The sequence below is a fragment of the Lynx rufus genome, unplaced genomic scaffold, assembly GCF_022079265.1.
Source record: "Lynx rufus isolate CCGP_SWC_20201006 ecotype Redwood Valley unplaced genomic scaffold, mLynRuf1.p SCAF_3, whole genome shotgun sequence".
In the NCBI taxonomy this organism is placed as follows: domain Eukaryota; kingdom Metazoa; phylum Chordata; class Mammalia; order Carnivora; family Felidae; genus Lynx; species Lynx rufus.
In genome coordinates, this window is record NW_025814845.1 from 162,612,696 (window position 1) to 162,630,923 (window position 18,228).

Consider the following 18,228-nt stretch of genomic DNA (forward strand, 5'->3'; position numbering starts at 1 on the left):
TTGGCTGCTTTAGTTACATTCCCATGATACCTGGTCTTGGAGATCTTTGTGTTTATGACTTTTCCTAAAAAGCTGCAAGCACTTGGGGACAGAGCCCATTTCTGTTGTGCTTGCAATGCCTAGCACAGTGCTGGGTTACCACTCAAGCTGCTTGCCAGATGAATGCTAACTTGATGCAGCCTGCTGAGATAGACTCTGACTACCTGCTATTACTTTCTGCCAATTAATATATCAAAAAGTGTTGAAGTGTGTGAGTACATCCCAGAGGCACGTTTTAGAAAGCAAGCACATAACAGTTCCCAAGCATTGCAGATGCCAGCAAGGTACAAGCTCCAGAGTTTTGTGTCTGGCATGTGTCAATATACTGACAAGTAGCATAAACTGGAGGTACAAGAGAATGCCTTTTTAGCATGGCTTTGATGTTGATTACACAGCTTGTTGTATTATGGGTTGTTTATGTCCCTGGAAGTCAAACATGTACAGAGAAGAGAAGCCTGTGGGTGCCACCAATTCTAGGCTCCGGTGTTATCAAACATCTTAAATGTGCTCTGTGCTACAAAGGAGGGCATTCAGCCTCCAAATTGGCAATAAAGTCCTCTTTTTCCATCTAACCATCAGCTTCAGTAGATGGGGGACTTAGGTGGAAAGCTTTATGTCCCTTTCCTCATGGAAGGGAACATAGAACAAATACAGCATCTGTAAGTTTCAAAAGATAAAAGGAAAATACATCCTAAGACTTTCCAGTGTTCCCCAGTAGTGGCTGTAGAAATAGCCCTGCAGTTCCAAACACACAGACAATTATAAACACCCAAAGAAATACTCTGTCCACCACCATGGCTACGTATTTCCAGTCGTCTTCTACCTGAAAGGCAAACAAAAAGTCAAAGCAATGTTAAAAAATTGAAACTAGGTAATATGCTCTGTTTCATAAATAAGCTGCTTCCTTTTCAAAGACTTCCTTGGCAATTTTTGAAGCAAATAGTGGTTTTATCGTGGTTAACCCATGTTGCCTATACAGTTCATACAAGAACTTTTGTTTTGTCTGAAGAGGGTAGATACACATGCCCCTTTGGTGCCTCATACAGATGGCTAGAGAGTAAGCAGGATTCCACAGGTGACAAATGACTTTTCCTGCAAAAACCATTCCCAAGAATGCTGCTCAGACAGCTCAACTTTTGTCATTGGCACCACTGGATATTCTGACACCTTGGCAAGTCTGAAAAATGGGTTTGAGGCAGGGGGTATAGGACATGAGGAATGGAGGACACTTTATCAGGAATAGGCAGCCCTCTAGAGCTCAAAGTCATGCTGCTTGTGGAGAGTTCATTGCATTTCTCACGTCCTTCCAGTTCCTGACCTCCAACTCATGCCTGAGACTTAACATCTCAGATTGTGTCTTGAGGGCCCTACCTGGTGGTGTTTAAGTCAACAACAACCTTCCCTCGATTTTATGAAAATGTTACCATGAAGGCACAGTTCTGGGCTCACTTGTCCCATGATGCATCCCCTCCAGCCCCTAACTTGTGACTTGCAGTCATAGTATCCTCCCCTGCACCAACAGTGTGGACTTCAGGTCTCAAGACATACTTTCACCAGGAGATATGGATGCCAGCAGCTGCAGTATAAGGTCAAACCCAGACACCTGGCAAAGGTTTTCAGATGCCCTCAGCTTAGGATATGGAAAATTGGCATGATTTTCTTGAGCTCTCTTTGTGGAGGATGGGAGACGTTCATGCTGCTATAGTTAGACTCTGGACAGCAAGAGCAGAATATGTTGATGCTAAGAATATGCCTGAGGTTCATTCAATAAACACCTAAATCCCTCTCAAGTAGGATAAGTGGGGTTGGAATTTCAGAGGACTCACTCTGCCTGCCCCCACCAGCCTCAGACTGTGGGCTGCTCTGCAGGAATTTCATCTGTCACTGTATTTAAGAAACAGTTTCATTAACCAAGCCTGTTTTGAATATTTATTTTAACTAGATTTCACCTGAGTTAACATTTCTGGAGGTGGAGATTTGCTCTGAGGCTATACTTTACTCCACCCAACCCCCAGGTCACTTCACCCATAACTGCATAATAATAGAGCTGGGTGTTAGAGTACTGTTCCCTGGCCCTCTTGTGAACAGAACTCCCAATGAAGATCTGATCTTAGGTCTGATCTAAACCAGCTGAGGGATGCCAGGCTAGAGGAGACATGCATTTACCTTCTTTGTTTCATTTTGGTTCTTCATGTTTTCTGCTATGAATTGTACACTGTTAATTACATCTTCAACATCAGACGAGTGCTCTGAATTTTCAGTCATCCATTGTAAAGGCTGATGACTTAATCTTCTCTTGCTGGTGGCAAGCTCACTTGATTTATGACAGTGGCAGCATTCTTTAGGAAGTTTGGTCTCTCTGCAATTATCAAAATTGACTTTGGTGGGCCTACCAGAAATGCCTTTGGAATTTTTATCTGAACTTGTCTCCTTCATCTTGTCCAGAGGCCTCTTCATCATCAAGATCTGGGGTAACAGCTGGAGGAAAACTGTCTTCACCCACTTGGGCATGGTGTGTGTCATTGGGGTGCGATAATGAATGTTCAACACAAACACAGTCACCGCAATGGACAGGGTGACAAAGATCATGGTGAACAGTAGGTACTCACCCACCAGTGGGATCACAAGAGACGTGGATGGGATGGTTTCCGTGATTACTAGCAAAAATACAGTCAGAGAAAGCAAAACTGAAATACAAAGTGTCACCTTTTCACCACAGTCAGAAGGGAGGTAAAAGACAAGCACAGTTAGAAATGAAATAAAGAGACAAGGGATGATTAGATTAATGGTATAAAACATTGGCAATCTTCTAATGTAAAAAGAATAGGTTATATCTGTGTATATCTCCTCACAACAATTGTATTTTATGTCATGCTTGTAGCCAGAGGCATCAACAATTTCCCATTCGCTGTTTTCCCAAAAATCATTCATATCCACTTTAGATCCAATGATTAGAAGATCAATTTCGGCTTTGTCATATGTCCAGGAACCAAATTTAAGGGAACAGTTTTGATGATCAAAAGGGAAAAAAGTGATATCCATAGGACAGGAACTCTTGAAAATAGCTGGTGGAGTCCAGGTTATCATGCCATCATATTTAAGAAGAGCTTTTGTCTTGCCTTCAACTTGGAAGTCACCAACAGCACTACAAAGTAAACCAGACACCATTAGTAACACCCCCTTGCCTGGGTCAGCATGTACCAAAGGCAACTTTGGAACAAGTCTACTGCTGTCAGAACCCCATACTTGTTGTAGAGAACGATGTCAGGCTTCCATATCTTATCTGCAGGAACACGAAGAGTCTCAATGCCATCATATTCCATTGGGTCCCAGCGCAATTTATAATCATTCCATATCTAAAGGCAATAGAAGTCAGTTGAATAAAAAATTCTTAGTAACTTACAGGGAACTTTCTTCCCATGTTAATTCTATGTCGGTTCAGTGTTTTGAAAAAAAAAATAAGTTCTCATTTAAAGAATACACTGGAGGACACCTGGCTGACTCAGTTGGTAGAACATGCAACTCTTGATCTCAGGGTCATAAGTCCAACCTCACTTTGGGCTTGGAGCCTACTTAAAAAAAAAATAAAGAGTGCATTGGTTTCTATCAAAAGTTGGGATATTAAATCCATGAGGAATAGGGGGCTAGGCAGCTGGGCTGATTTTGGCAAATATAAATCATCTGACATTAGATAATTAACTATTGATTATTAATTAGCTGACCAAGGTTATACACTCAACTTCCATGTTCCATAAACTGTATTCACACTGGAGTAGCAACTCATTTCTAATATCAAAAAGATAGTTCAAGTGTACGATAATGAATTTGTTATAAATCTGTATAAAAGATTAAGACAAGAAGGAAGAATGAAGTGGTATAACTGATAAAAACAACTGGTGGGACTCTAACCCATGTGTTCTCATGCTCAGTTCCTTACTTCCCTTGGCCTGGTGCAGCAGAGTCAAAGACTGGGCAAGCTTCTGACACTGGGGCTCAAGTTACAGATAAAAATAGGAGACTTGAGGGCAGAAACCGGAAGGGACAGGTCTCTATGTCCCAGAGAACTTTATCACTATGTTTTTACACCTGTGAAGTTTGTATCAAGCAGCTGTCCCAGAGTTGAACTCTGGGCTTTGGAGAAAGATTATAGTTTATACTCTGTTATAAGTTGGAGATGGAAAGAAGTAATTCTAGTGGAATTTATCCATTAGACATTGTTAGGCTAACACACAAGTAAGACAGGTCCAAGAGAAGGACATGTGATGCAGACACATACGTGACGTAGCCACAGATTGGTTTCCATGATCTGGTTTACTTCATCCTGGGAAGAAGAAATAATATTTTTAGCCTTAAATGAACTTGCTAATAAAGGTGGCTCTTAGAACAAGAATTACAACAAAAGAGAGCGAAATCTGAGTTATTCATACTAACAGAGGAAAACAAAGAAGACTAAAAAGGCAACTTATAAAATGCATCCAGAAATATGATATTTTCACATCTGGTTCCAACTCTGTTGACTTTAAAAGTTTTTTTTTTCAATGTTTTTTTATTTATTTTTGGGACAGAGAGAGACAGAGCATGAACGGGGGAGGGGCAGAGAGAGAGGGAGACACAGAATCGGAAACAGGCTCCAGGCTCTGAGCCATCAGCCCAGAGCCTGACGCGGGGCTCGAACTCACGGACCGTGAGATCGTGACCTGGCTGAAGTCGGACGCTTAACCGACTGCGCCACCCAGGCGCCCCCAACTCTGTTGACTTTAAAAGAAAATGTGGCTTAAAAAAATGTCTTTCAAATCTTAATTAAGTCTCACCTCTTCAGTGAAGCCTTTCTGACCACCGCAGCCCATTAAAGGTGTCTGATTCCATGAAAGAAAGGAGGAAGAGAAGGGACAGTAGAAAGGAGACAGGGAAAGTACTGCAGATGGTGATAGGTATCAGAACTTGGTTCATTGTTTTTACTGTATTCTTCCCCCTTCCTTGAAAACCTCCCTCTTCAACTGTGCTCACCACTCTCTAGGCTCTGAGTCCTGAGCCCAGTTGCCTTTTGAAATGTCAGCCTCTGCTCACCATGGAGTTTTCCAGCTGGAACCTGCCACTCCACTTCAACACATCTCAACTGTCATCTAAGCCATGCTGATTGCTTCAATTATTCATTATTCAAATATTTATTGAGTACCTACTATGTGCTCTATAAATTCTGGGACTACAGCAGTAAACAGGATTGAAAAAACCTCTACCTTCATGCATCTAAACTGTTAATTTGGGAGACAAAAAATCAATAATAGATATATAATATAATGTGTGACAGTTATAAGTCCCTGTGAAGAAAAATAAAGAGAGATGGAGTGGTGTGTGCATGCATACACACACACACACACACACACACACATCTTTTTTAGACAGAATGATCAAAGAAGGCTTCTCTTAGGAGGTTTAAACAGGTACCTAAATGACTGAAGAGAGTCATACAGCTATCTGGAGGAAAAACATTTCAGGCCAATATCCCAAATACAATGTGTTCCTAAGCAGCTACCAGCCTTCAGTGGGAAAACTACTGAAGACACTCCAGAACCTTCAGCAACCTTACAGCACAGCAGCTTGAAAGCTATTGGGTGTTCCAGTGACCATCACTGGGTTCCCCAAACTTACCAACGTTGCTTTATAATATACGTGAACACCCTCAGAGTAAATGAACTCAACTGTGGTTGACAGAGCCATGGCCAGGACTGACACCAAACTGCTCTTTTTCACTGAGCTGCTCTGTAGTTCTCCACTCCCCCTGCCAAGCTTCCTCCTTCAAATGTGTTTGTGTCTAGTCATGGTAAACCCCAGGGTTTTAAAAGGTCAACAAAAGGAGTTACAATCATGGTTTCTTATTAGTCAAGAAAAGCAAAAATAAATAAATAAATAAAATAAAAAAGGCTATACTTATCCATTGGCCAAGTATTACCCAAGCCTAAGGTAATTGCCTTCTCATGAGAGTGTGATGCTGTGATCTATAAATTCCAGCAGGGGCCATGTCAATAGATCTGTTGGCTGTCAATCAAGAATGGACTAGCTATACAGTCTTACGCATCCTCTTTGTATTCTGTGTTCACAGAACTAGTGTACACTGTTAACTAGTATTCAAAGAATTAAAATCTGTTGGCAATATCATCCTGTCAGTATCTCTCTCTTTCCCCAACACTTCCACAGGCTGGTGAGGCTCAATGTGGTGTGGACATTCTTAGGGGTGTCAGCCAGCTTTATGGACCAGGACTTGGTCTGGCAAGTCTTGTTCTCCATGCAATTCTGTACCACACTGATGGTCATGAGCACTACCATCAGACAACCCAGCTGGAGGAAGCAGGGACCTAAAATACCACTCCACATTCCTGAGACCATTGCTCTGTATCTCCTTCTTGGGAAAATAAATTAGTTGGCACCCTGCCTGTATTAAAGGATTGGAGTTATAATTTCAAAAGGATTAGCTTCTGAAGCAGCAGAGATTGAGATCAGAAAGCCAGGTTGGCTACACTTTATAAGCCTTTAAGTTAGTCATTTCAGATAGTGAGGCCATCAAAACACTACACAGGGGCTTTGTCTTGGATCCCTGTTGGGGGGACAGCAGACATACTCTTACACTGAAAGATCATTCACCCAGAAAACCTTCTGGCCAGAGTCATTCTGTGTGTTTGCAGCAAACACACTTCCATGTAGAGCAGCAAAAAAGGCCTTTGCTAAGGCCTTTGATAAGGGAGTTGGTAATTGCGCATCCTGACTGTCCTGCATCACAGAACCATCCCCAGACCTCACCATGGCTCAATGACAATGAATATGACCCTCAGGGACTTCTGGTGCCCCCCATGAGAACAGGTAGCTTCCAATACACCAATAAGAATAGCTATATTAATACCTGACAAAGTAGACTTCAGAAAAAAAATTACTGTAGACCAAGGACATTATATAATGATGGAAATATAAAATCACCAGGAAGACATAATGATCCTAACTGTATACACACCAAACACTAGTCTTAAATTACATGAAATAAAAATTGATGAAACTGAAAGAAGGAACAAACTCCCAAATATAGTTGGAGACTTCAACACCATCCCCCTCAGCAACCAATAAAACCACTAGGGGGGAAATCAGCAAAATATAGAAGATCTGAAGAACATAATCAACAGGATCTAATTGAAATATATAGACCACTTCTTTCAAAAGCGCAGAATACACATATATTTCAAGAATGCATGGGATATTAACCAAGATAAACCATATTCTTACCATGGGCCATAAAACAAACCTCATCAAATTTAAAAGAACTGAAACCATACAGTGTGTTTTCTGACTATAATGGAATCAAACTAGAAACCAACAACAAAAAGACAACAGGAAACTCTCTAAACCCCTAGGAATTATACAACACACTTCTAAATAATCCATGGGTCAAAGATCAAAATGAGCTTAAATCTCAAAGGAGATTTTTAAAAATACATAGAACTGAAGGAAATGAAAACACAACATATTAAAATATGAAGGTCATTGCTAAAAACAATGTTGAAAATAAAATTATAGCATTATATGCTTACATTAGAAATGAGGAAAGGTCTCAAATCAATAATCCAAGTTCTTACTTCAAGAAATTAGAAAAAGAAGCACAAAATGAGCCCACAGCAAGCTTAAGGAAGGAAAAATAAAGATAAGAGTAGAAATCATGGGGCACCTGGCTGGCTTAGTCATTGGAGCATGCAACTCTTGATCTCCAGGTCATGAGTTTGAGCCATGTGTTGGGTGTAGAGATTACTTAAATAAGTAAATAAATACACTTAAAAAAAAGAGTAGAAAACAATAAAATTGAAAAAGGAAAACAATAGAAAAAATCAATTAAATAAAAAGCTAATTCTTTGGGATGGGGACCAATAAAACTCACAAACTTGTCTCAAGATCGACAAAAATAAAAACAGAGAAAACACAACTCACCAACATCAGGAATGAAATAGGAGCTATCACTACAGATCCTGTAACCATTAAAAAGAATAGACAATATGATAAACAGCTTTATTATACAATCAAATTTTTAAAAGAAATAGACTAAAACTTCAAAAACCACAAACTATCCAAATTCAAAGAAGATGAAATTGACAATCTAAATAGCCTATAGCCATTTTTAAAAATTGAATTTGTAGTTAAAAACTCCTGGAAAACAAATCTCTAGGCCTAGTAGGTTTCCCTGGAGAATTCCACCAACTATGAAAGAAGAATCAGTATCAATTTTACACAGCCTCTTCCAGAACATAGAAGAAGATGGAACAATTCCAAATATTTTTTATAAAGCTATATTACCCTGACACAAAATCCAAACAAAGATAATACAAAAGAAGAAAATTACAGATTAATGTCTGTCTTGAACTCATCAATAAAATATTAGCAAAGTGAATCCAACAATGTACAAAAAGTTATACACCATGACTAAATGAGTTGTAAAGCTGTTCAACATTCAAAAATCAATCAATGTACTTTACCATATCAACAAGGTAAGGAAGAAAAATTATCTGATCATATCAATGGTTACAGAAAAAGCATTTGACAAAAATTCAACATCAATTAATGATAAAAACTCTCTGAAAACTAACAAATAAAGGAGAACTTTCTCAATTTGAAAACCTCTATAAAACACCTACAGCTATCATTATACTAGAAGGTGAAAGACTAAACAATTTTCCTTAAGATTGGGAACAGGGCAGAGATGTCCACTCTCACCACTCTTATTCAAAACAGTACTGATAATTCTAGTCAATACTATGCAATAAGGCAAGAAAAAGGGAAAAAATGGCATAGTTTGGAAAGGAAGAAATAAAACCATCTCTATTTGCATATGACATGGTTGCCTATATAGAAAATCCCATGGAATCTATAAAAATACTGAAACTAATAAATGATTTCAGCAAGATCTCGGGATACAACATCAACATACAGAAACTGATTGAATTTCTATATACTAATGATGAACATGGAGAAACCAAAATTAAAAGTACAATATTATTTTCAATTGCCTTAAATAAAACAAAGCACACATAATAGTACATGGACAATAAAACAAATATACACATAATAATACATGGACAGGATCTGCATGCTGAAAATTATAAAATGCTGATGAAAAAAGAGCTAAATAAATGGAGAAATATCCTGCATTCATGGATGGGAACACTCAACACAGTAAAGATGACATTTCTCCCCAAATTGATCTACAGATGAATGCAATTCCTTTCAAAATCCCAGCAAGCCTTTTTGTATACATAGGCAGCTTATTTGAAGGCATAGGCCCCAGAACAGTGAATATAATTTTGACAAAGAAGAATAAGGTGGTAGGATCACTCTGGCCAACATTAAGACTTACTATACAGCTACAGTAATCAAAATTGTGTGGTATTGGTGGAGGGTTCATCACATAGATCAACGGAATAGAATAGAGGACCTGAAATAGACCCGAAATAGACCCATACAAGTACGCTCAACGGATTTTTCACAACAGTGCACAACCAGCTCCATGGAAAAAGTATAGCCTTTTCAACTAATGGTATTGGAGCAATTAGACACCCATAGACCAAAAAAGGAAAAAAGCCCAAGTCTCACATTTTATACAAAAATTAACTCAAAATGGATCATAGTCTCAAATGTAAAACATAAATAAAACTTTTAGAAAAAAATATATGAGAAAATCTCTAGGATCTGCAATAAAGGCAAGGAATGCTTAGGCTTAACACCAAAAGCACAACACATAAAAGGAAAAAGTGATAAATTGGATCTTGTCAAAATTGAAAAGTTTGAGTGAAGGTCCATGTGAAAAAGATGAAAAGAGAAGCTACACACTAGGGTAAAATGCAGCTGACCCTTGAACACACAGGTCTGAGCTGTGTGAGTCCACTTACATGTAGAATTTTTTACACTACAGTGCTGTAAATGTATTTTACCTTCCTTATGATTTTCTTAATGACATTTTATTTTCTTTTACTTTATTGTAAGAGTACAGAATATAACACACGTAACATACAAAATATGTGTTAATCAACTGTTGATGTTATCAGTAAGGCTTCTGCTCAACAGTAGGCTATTAGTAGTTAAGTTTGGGGGGAGTCAAAAGTCACATGCAGAATTTTGACTATGCTGGAGGCCGATGTCCCTAACCCTTGCATTACTCGAGTTAACTGTATTTGCAAACCACATACCTGGCAAAGCATCAGTATCTAGAATATAGTAAGAACTCTCAACACTGAACAGTTAAAAAAAAAAAATCAAACAATCCAATTAGAAAACGGGAACAAAAACATGAGGAAACATTTTACCAAAGAGGATATACAGATGGCAAATAAGCACATGAAAAGATGTTCTATATGATGAGTCATTAGGAAAATGCACATTAAAACTATAATGAGATATTATTATATACCAAATGGAATGGCTAAAATAAAAAAATAGTGACAACAACAAATACTGGTGAAGATGTAGATAAACTGGATCACTTATATATCGCTGATAGGAATTTAAAAGGGTACATTCACTCTGGAAAGCATTTTAGCAGTTTCTTAAAAAATTAAACACACAACTACCGTATGACCCAGCAATTGAACACCTGGGGATTTATCCCAGGAAAATAAAGATTTACGTTCTCACAAAAACTTGTATCCAAATGTTCACAGCACTTTTATTTGTAACAGAACAAAACTGGAATCAATACAAATGTTCTTCAACCAACAAAAAGTAAATAAACTGAGGCACATCAATACCATGGAATACTACTCAGCAACAAGAAGAAATGAGCTATTGACATAATCAACAACTGGGATGAGTCTTTAGAAAATTATGCTGAGTGAAGGCACCTGGGTGGCTCAGTCGGTTAAGTGTCTGGCTTTGCTCAAGTCATGATTGCATCTTTCATGAATTCAAGCCCCACATTGGGCTGTCAGCACAGAGCCTGCTTCGGATCCTCTGTCCCTTTCTCTCTCTCCCCCTCTCCAACTCGTGCACACGTGCTCTCTCTCTCTCTCTCTCAAAATAAACATAAAATTTTTTTTTAATTATGCTGAGTGGAAAAGCCAATCCCACAATGTTACATACTGTATCATTTTTATCTAACTTTCTTGAAACGACAAAATTTTAGAAATTGAAGACATATTAGTAGTTGCCACTGGGAAACTGGGCAAAGTGGGATCTTCCTATTATTTCCTACAACTGCATATGAATCTACAAGTATTTCAATAAACAAAAATTCAACTTAAAAAAACTACATTTCCCAAGTCTCCCTTACAGCTAGAAGTTGTCGATGATATAGGAAGCAGAAGATATTAGTAGGACTTTTAAGAAAACACCTTAAGGAAGTCACATATGTCTGTTATGTCCCCTCCTCCCTTCCTCCTGCTTCTTACAAAGGATGTGAATATGATGAGTGAAAATCAGCAGTTATCATGGACCATGAGGCAACACTGAGGGAAGAAACCACATGCTGAAATAGAAAGATAGGAACCTTGCTCACTGTCACCATGTATGGTTTATGCTTTTAGCATCGTGGTCTGTGTGATTGGCATCCCCTGGAGTTTTGCAGTGCCCAACCTAAGCAACTGAACACAGTGGTACAATCACCAACACTACAAAGCCACCTGGCGTTAACCTTCTAAACTTTTAACCTTTAGATTTCTGTTACACAAGAAAGAAATCAATTTGTTTTATTCAAGCCATGTTATTTTTTAAGTCTCTGATAGCGACCAAATGCAAATGTCAAAATCTGTATTCCATTATCTCCACACACCATCCTGAGAACAATGTCCTGAAAGGGTGTATCAACCAGGAATTTGAAGTGATGCTGTATAGTGAAATAGACTGACTTCAGGTGAAACTTACTTTATAATACTCCACAGCAAATTATGGCTCCCAGCCCAGTAGGAGACCAGTAATCAGTACAACACTATTTGGGGGTGAAAGGGATCAGATTAGGTACCAAATAAAATGTTTTTTAAAGAAATGAGTATATCCATCTATACAAAAGAAAACTGTGACTTTTTTATTTTTATTTTTTTAACCAATATGTACCAGTATATACATACTTCCAACCTGGGTCAGAAGCTAGAGGACCAGGCCAGGGTAACCTAGTCCACCAGGAAGCATGGACCGGAGAAACATCGTGAGCCTTGAGTTCACATCTGTAACTAAGGTCTTTCCTCCAGTGAACCTGAAGAACCACCACTGTTTCCTACAGGGCAAGTCTGGAAAGACAGAAGGTTCCTTCCCTATGCATAGGCTGGGACTGATAAGATGAAAGGGGCTCCCTTTGTAGTCTCAGGAGCTCTAGCATCTCTCTCTGGAGATGCTTTAGCCTGCCCCTACTTCCTGAGCCTGCCTATTCCTGGAATTTGGTCGGCAAGCCAGCGCTGTCCCCTCCTATGCTTTTGAGCCCAAAACCCTGCTCTGTGTTATAAATACCAGGCCCTAATACCTCCTCTCCCGGCAACTAGGGCATGAAGATTATTCAAAGGAAAGAACTGTAGTCACTTGTCCTTGAACATAGTAGCAATAAATTTAAGAACTCCAAATTGCCATCTGTTTTCTCAGGGCTGGATGGAAGCTATATGAAAGCAGGTGATTTTTTTCTTTCTTGCATAACATAGAATATTTAAAGCAGTTCTTTTTCTTTTTTTTTTAAATTTGTTAATGTTTATTTTTGAGAGAGAGAGAGAGAGAGACAGAGTGTGAGTGGGGGAGGGTCAGAGAGAGAGGGAGACACAGAATCCCAAGCAGGCTCCAGGCTCTGAGCTGTCAGCACAGAGCCTGAACCCATGAACCACTAGATCATGACCTGAGCCGAAGTCGGAGGCTCAACCGACTGAGCCACCCAGGTGCCCCAAAACAGTTCTTTTTCTATAGAGTAAAAAGAACATGAGCTTTGGAGTTGGACAAGCCCGATTAAGATTTCAGTTCCACCATTTTATAATTGTATGACCTTGGGAAAATTCCTTCCTGAGCTTCCCTTCAGCTATAAAATGCAAATGACAGCCACTAAGTGTAGACACAGTGACTGTGAATAGGTGCACCATGAAGTTAACTCCCTCTGTATTATCCCTTCAACTTCCCCTTCACCTCTCTGTTTCATAAACTGGTTCTGAAAGCACTTCCAGAAAGACCCTGCCTTGATGTGAATAATTACAGCATCAATGTCTTCTTCCCAGCAGGAAGGCTTTGAAGAGCCAGCATTCATGGAGATGTGTGTTTGTTCATATTTTAAAATTTCTATATTTGCCACGTGCAATAACTGGGACAGTGTTCAGGAATTGCTCTGCCCGCACCCCCACCCGAGTCAAGGGTTCTCCAGGTACACGTGGTGAACTGGCAGCACTTACCACATTGGCCAGCTGTGTGATGGCCACTTCAAAATGCACCGTGACCGGTTCAGAAACGTTTTCCACAGGCCTGATGAACTGGTTATAATGAGAAAACAGTTTGTGAAAGAGCCTCTCTTCAGATGCACAGCCTGCAGAGCCTGCATGGCCAAGCAGAGGAAGAGTTAGAGAGGCCAAGAGGGTGTTCACAGATGGGGAGGTTCTGGCAGCTCCCATCGCCAGGCCACTAGGACAGTGGGGTGTCCCAGCCACCTGAGCTCTCCTGCCCCTGTGTTCTGTCCACCCACACAGGCTTCCCCTGGTGCCCATTGTACCTAGCCTCTCAGAGCCCTGAAGACAAGAAGAGTAATGCCTACATCCCAGAACTATTATGATATCAAATAAAATACTATTGTAAGAGCACTTTTACAAGTCTAATGCACCACAAATACAAAGGGACAGCATGAGCTCCAATTTTTGCTTATGTCATTGAAGATAACTCACGATCTTACTGATCTGGTTTTTAAGGAAGAGTCCTGCCTTTTCTGGTCAAAATGCTGATCCAACCACCTGTTTCTACAACCAACAAGGTGTTTAGCTGGGGAACCTCCACCCAGCAAACCGAAATAACTAGTAAGTTTATTAAGACCTTAGCAAGCCGTATTTCTTTTTAAAATCTGATTCAGATTCAATTATTTAGGAGACTTGTGTCAAGTGCAAGGTTTTTAAGGCAAACTTATTTAATTGGTTTTAAAAGAATTCAATATAGCTCTTAAATAACAGAGTTTTCAGTCACTAAAATTTACACAGTTTAATGTGAATGTCTGTATTTTTCCAAGAATGCATCAAAAGCAAGATACTTGCCTTCCTTTGACATTATTCATTTCATTAATACCCCTCTATATTTTCCCTTATAGAACTCAAATTTGACATCAGAAAAACAATTCTACAAATTTCCAATAGGGATTTATATCTTGAAAGAAAGAAGATTAAAGGCACTGAAAACTCATTCGGCAAAAATGAACAAAAGGATAGCTGTTATATTACTAAATAAAGAGTCGTTGACAAATGCACTTGGAAACAAACTCTGAGATTTCATCAGGAAAAAGCAATTTTAAATGTGAAATAGTACTCTTGCCACCATAATTAATAATGCTAGAAATATTTCTGTGTAAAATAGACAATAAAAAAAATCCTCTCTACTACTCCATTACCATTTCCCCCTCTTTGAGATATTATAGATAAACCCTCTGTGAATCTTGAAGAACAAGTCCTCTGCAAAGCTAACATGGGAATGTGGTTTTCTGCAGCAGAACAGCACTTGTCTATTTCCAAGTCTTAACTTTTAAAATGAATTATCTTACTCTTAGGACACATTCCAGCATAGTAATATGACATGTTTCCCAAAACAAAGATGATTACCTTCAAAATGGAAGGGTTCATGGACTAAGTCTCAGCTAACAAACAAATCATAGTTGTAAAAAAAAATTAAATACAAATACAGATAAATCAGTTGAATACATCCATACCAGAGATGGATAGAAAACTACATCACTATTATTACCATATTTTTATTGGAACAATAAAATAAGATATGGTTTACAATGTTTCATTGTCTTCCCTGCACCATCTCCAAAATCTCATGTTCAGTGTTAAAACCTAACCAATAAGAAATAGGTTAATTAACAGTTATAACAGTAGTAATTCCTGTGCAGACCCTCTACATATTTACACAAAGAATATTTCATCTCTGCTCAAACACAACTAGAAAAGAAGAATAAATGTATGTAGCTGAAAAGAGAATATGAGATAAAGCAGAAATAAAACCTACCTTTAAAGAAAGGTATGAACATACACAACCAGAGACACAAACCAAAGTGAAGGAATCCCTGGCCCTCGCTGGTCAGCATGATTGAAACACACTTTGATTTCTTTTTCTGGTCAAAGGATTGTGGAAAACAAAGAGCTACCAGACAGCCACATGCATCAGACCTTTAAATCATCAGAGTCCCACTGCAATCCATGTGTGTCTTCCGTGAAATAAAAAACATTCACAAACATAACACGGATGTTCCCAATATCAGAGACTGAGGCCAACAAAAGGGCAAATAAAAAGGACTCCATCTGATGTCAGATGAATCATCACTTTCCTGTCACCCTAGATCTCTTTCGTGCAAGAACAGTGAAGAAAAGCAGTGAGAGAACGCTAAGCAGGCAGGACAGAGAGAGGACGGAAAACACTGCCTGCCTTTGATCTTTCTGTAGTACAGTCTCAGCAGTAATCCTTGGGAGAAGGAACACCCATTTTCCGACCTCCAAGTCCAGGTAAAGCACGTGCTAGGTCCCAGACAGTATGGTCTGATTCACTGAGTTGTCTAGTTAATCAAGGCTTACCCTTGTTATTAGAAAACTTTCTAAAATATGAGTCTCTTTTCCTGTCTTAAGAGGTGTGGTTTAGAGAGAACAGCACTCATCTGATTTTGCCTGACTCCAGGGCTCCTAGTGTCTTGTCTTTCCGAGGTCAGAAATCACCATCCAGGATTAGAGATTAAGTGTCAGAATGTGAAGGATGAATACCAAACACAGGATGCCACCTGGACAGCCCTATATTTATTTAAACATCCCTGTCACCAACTGGTTTTCCTAGAAGTTTCTTCTTACTTCTGTAAGTTCAATGTCAATAGGATTCTGGTAAGATTTTGGTGTTGGTTAAAGAGAAGTTAGACGCACAACAAAATGAAAAGGCAACCTGCAGAATGGGAGAAAATATTTGCAGCCATATGTCTGACAAGGAATTAATATCCAAAATATATAAGGAACTCAATATCAACTCAATATCAAAAAAAGTCCAATTTAAAAATGGGCAACAGACTTGTATAGACATTTTCTCAAAGAAGACATACATATGGCCTACAGGTATGTTAAAAGTGAGTCACTAATCATCAGGGAAATGCAAATCAATCACAATATGACATTACCTCACACCTATTGGGATGGTTATGGTCAAAAAGACATAAGGTAAAAAGTGTGAGGGTGTAGAGAAAAGGAATCCCTTGTGCACTGTTGGTGGGAATGTAAACTGGTGCAAGTGCTATGGAAAACAGCATTGGGGGGGAGGTGTTCCTCAAAACACTACAAAGAGAACTGCCAGGCACACAGGGCCCGCCATTCGCTTGGCTCATGCCTTTGCAGCCACCAGAATTGCCTCTGCACCTGAGAGGAAGATTATGCGGGAGCCAGTGAGAACTCTCTTCCTGCTAAGATGTCTTATAGTGTGCTGATTAAAGTCCTACACGAGGCTGCGGGTCATATCATGACATGTGAGACCAACACTGACAAGATGTATCATGGGAAGCTCAGTGGCAGGGAGGACAACATAAACTGCCGGATGGCCAACATCGCGGTCCCATACAGGGAAGGTCCAGTGGCACAGCTGGAGCAGGTGTACATCCGTGACATTAAGATCTGCTTTGTCAGACAGATACCATATGTTTTCACTCTTATGTGGATCCTGAGAAACTTAACAGAAACCCATGGGGGAGAGGGGAAGGAAAAAAAAAAAGAGGTTAGAGAGGGAGAGAGCCAAAGCATAAGAGACTCTTAAAAACTGAGAACAAACTGAGGGTTGATGGGGAGTGGGAGGGAGGGGAGGGTGGGTGATGGGCATTGAAGAGGGCATCTTTTGGGATGAGCACTGGGTGTTGTATAGAAACCAATGTGACAATAAATTTCATATAATAAAAAAATAAAAAAAATTAAAAAAAAAAACAGAAAAAAAAAAGATCTGCTTTCTCACTTCGCCTGACATGCTGACAAATGTGCCCATGTTAAAGAGCATGAAAAATAAACACCAAGGCTCAGGGTCTGGCCGAGGAAAAGCTGCTATGCTGAAGGCCCAAGTGGCTGCAAGAGGAAGAGGACGTAGAATGGGGTGTGGAAACGTCTTCCAGAAATAAAGATAAATTTATCTGTTAACAGAACTTTGTGCTATTTTTTCTTTTAGGTTTTCTGGGTTCAGGGGTGTGTGCACTTATGTATATATTCTAGGTTTTCTTTTTGACATCTTTCACTTTAGATCAGATCTAAATATATATGGTGATGATGGTTGGGTCGTTTTTAATATTTCAAAAACAATAATAAGCATTAAAATTTTTAAAAAATTCCACATGATCCAGCAGTTTCATTTCTGGATATATATCCAAAGGAAATCAGTATCTCAAAAAGATATCTGGGGGCGCCTGGGTGGCTCATTTGGTCAGTTGGTTGGTTTCTGACTCTCAATTTGGGCTCAGGTCATGATCTCAAGGGTCAAGGGTTCAAGCCCAAGTCGGACTCCCCACTGACAATGTGGGGCCTGCTTGGGATTCTCTCTTTCTCCCTCTCTCTGCCGCCCCCCCCCCGCCGCTTGTGCTCTCTCCCTCGAAATAAATAAACTTAAAAAAAATTTAGAGAGATCTGCACTTCTCTGTTCATTGCAGCATTATTCACAATAATCACCGTATGGAAACAACTTAAGTGTCTGTCAATGGATGAATAGACAAAGATGTGGTGTATATATGTGCATGTGTGTGTGGAATATTGCTCAGCCATGAGAAATTCTGCCACCTGAGACAACGTGGATGAATCTGAAGGACAGTGTGCTAAGTGAAATAAGCCAGACACAGAAAGCCAAATACTGTATGATCTCACATATGTGTGGAATCTAAAAAAGTCAAACTCATAGAAGCAGAGAGTAGGCTGGTGGACACAAACTTCCAGTTAGAAAATTAATCAGTCTGGTGATCTAATGTGCAGAACAGTGACTATAGTTATTACATATTTTAAATGTGCTAAG

The 18,228-nt window shown here is 39.3% G+C and overlaps 2 protein-coding genes across 3 annotated transcripts; one reads left to right on the forward strand and one right to left on the reverse strand.

Moving 5' to 3' along the window:
- Positions 1 to 730: 730 nt before the first annotated feature.
- On the reverse strand, positions 731 to 15,304 carry CHRNA6 (cholinergic receptor nicotinic alpha 6 subunit). 2 transcript variants are annotated; one of them, XM_047091856.1, is made up of 6 exons: positions 15,226 to 15,304; positions 13,416 to 13,555; positions 4,316 to 4,360; positions 3,286 to 3,395; positions 2,206 to 3,184; positions 731 to 862 (listed from the first exon to the last, which is right to left on the reverse strand). In XM_047091856.1, the coding sequence occupies exons 1-6, from the start codon at positions 15,302 to 15,304 to the stop codon at positions 731 to 733; spliced, it is 1,485 nt and encodes a 494-aa protein (XP_046947812.1). The 2 variants fall into 2 exon arrangements, with proteins under 2 accessions (XP_046947812.1, XP_046947813.1); XM_047091857.1 differs by lacking the exon at positions 4,316 to 4,360.
- A 1,352-nt stretch (positions 15,305 to 16,656) lies between these two features.
- On the forward strand, positions 16,657 to 17,350 carry LOC124520070 (small nuclear ribonucleoprotein Sm D3-like). The gene is made up of 2 exons (XM_047090657.1): positions 16,657 to 16,846; positions 17,166 to 17,350. The coding sequence occupies exons 1-2, from the start codon at positions 16,657 to 16,659 to the stop codon at positions 17,348 to 17,350; spliced, it is 375 nt and encodes a 124-aa protein (XP_046946613.1).
- The last annotated feature ends 878 nt before the right edge of the window (positions 17,351 to 18,228 follow it).